General features: G+C 57.1%; 1 protein-coding gene across 1 annotated transcript in view; it reads left to right on the plus strand.

Annotated features, from left to right (window-relative positions):
- Positions 1-1403, plus strand: part of CCDC142 (coiled-coil domain containing 142) — a 30955-nt gene that overhangs the window by 9298 nt on the left and 20254 nt on the right. The window contains exon 4 of the mRNA XM_018574578.1: positions 973-1394. Coding sequence (XP_018430080.1) covers positions 973-1394 — 422 coding nt within the window. The remainder of the gene's footprint in view (positions 1-972; positions 1395-1403) is intronic.

Here is a 1403-nt window from a genome sequence, read left to right on the forward strand (position 1 = left end):
GGTGAGGGTTCCTTCTCATGGAATGGAGATCACTGTGCCGGGTGAGGGCTCCTTCTCATGGTATGGAGATCACTGTGCCGGGTGAGGGGTCCTTCTCATGGTATGGAGATCACTGTGCCGGGTGAGGGCTCCTTCTCATGGTATGGAGATTACTGTGCCGTGTGAGGGCTCCTTCTCATTGTATGGAGATCACTGTGCCGGGTGAGGGCTCCTTCTCATTGTATGGAGATCACTGTGCCGGGTGAGGACTCATTCTCATGGTATGGAGATCACTGTGCCGGGTGAGGGGTCCTTCTCATGGTATGGAGATCACTGTGCCGTGTGAGGGCTCCTTCTCATGGTATGGAGATCACTGTGCCGTGTGAGGGGTCCTTCTCATGGTATGGAGATCACTGTGCCGGGTGAGGGTTCCTTCTCATGGTATGGAGATCACTGTGCCGGGTGAGGGGTCCTTCTCATTGTATGGAGATCACTGTGCCGGGTGAGGGCTCCTTCTCATGGTATGGAGATCACTGTGCCGTGTGAGGGCTCCTTCTCATGGTATGGAGATCACTGTGCCGTGTGAGGGCTCCTTCTCATTGTATGGAGATCACTGTGCCGGGTGAGAGTGTCATTGTCACATGATCCCTCCCTATCTCGTTGAGAAAGCTCCCCCTGTAGGGCCCATGATGGGGTGTCTGCCCTTTCCTTGGTGATATACTGGTACTGACATTGTAGGGGGAGGGGTGTAGCTCATTAGACACCCCACAGTGACAAAGGGCTCCTTCTCATTGTATGGAGATCACTGTGCCGGGTGAGAGTGTCATTGTCACATGATCCCTCCCTATCTCGTTGAGAAAGCTCCCCCTGTAGGGCCCATGATGGGGTGTCTGCCCTTTCCTTGGTGATATACTGGTACTGACATTGTAGGGGGAGGGGTGTAGCTCATTAGACACCCCACAGTGACACATCTCCTCTTCTTCCTCCATACAGCGTTGTGCCAGGCGCTAAGCTCCGCCCTGACGGATAAGTGCGCAGCCTCCTCGTTGGGTAGAGGAGATCCGGTCCCCGGGAATCACAGCAGGACCTCTGGGATTCTGGTGACTCTGTGCCAACACCTCTCCGGCTTCCAGTACGCACCGAGCACCGGCCACCAACCATCTTCCCAGGGACCCCGGAACCTCGGTGACCGCCCGTCCTCTGAGCTGCGTGCGGTCACCTGCCAGGAGGGGCTCCTGAGCCGCTGCACTGTGTCCCTGCACCTCTGTGACATGTGGTTACGAAGCCGCACCCAGATCTTCACGTCCTCCGGATCCCTCAGTCAGCTGGTTCTGATCACACATGGAGACCTCCCGGTAAGAAGCCGCCGATCCCCTCGCCAGCGCCGGGTCCTCCCCACCCCTCCGTATTGTACGGTCAGTCCT

This window comes from Nanorana parkeri, unplaced genomic scaffold, assembly GCF_000935625.1.
Source record: "Nanorana parkeri isolate BGI_ZX_2015 unplaced genomic scaffold, ASM93562v1 scaffold3057, whole genome shotgun sequence".
Lineage (NCBI taxonomy): Eukaryota > Metazoa > Chordata > Amphibia > Anura > Dicroglossidae > Nanorana > Nanorana parkeri.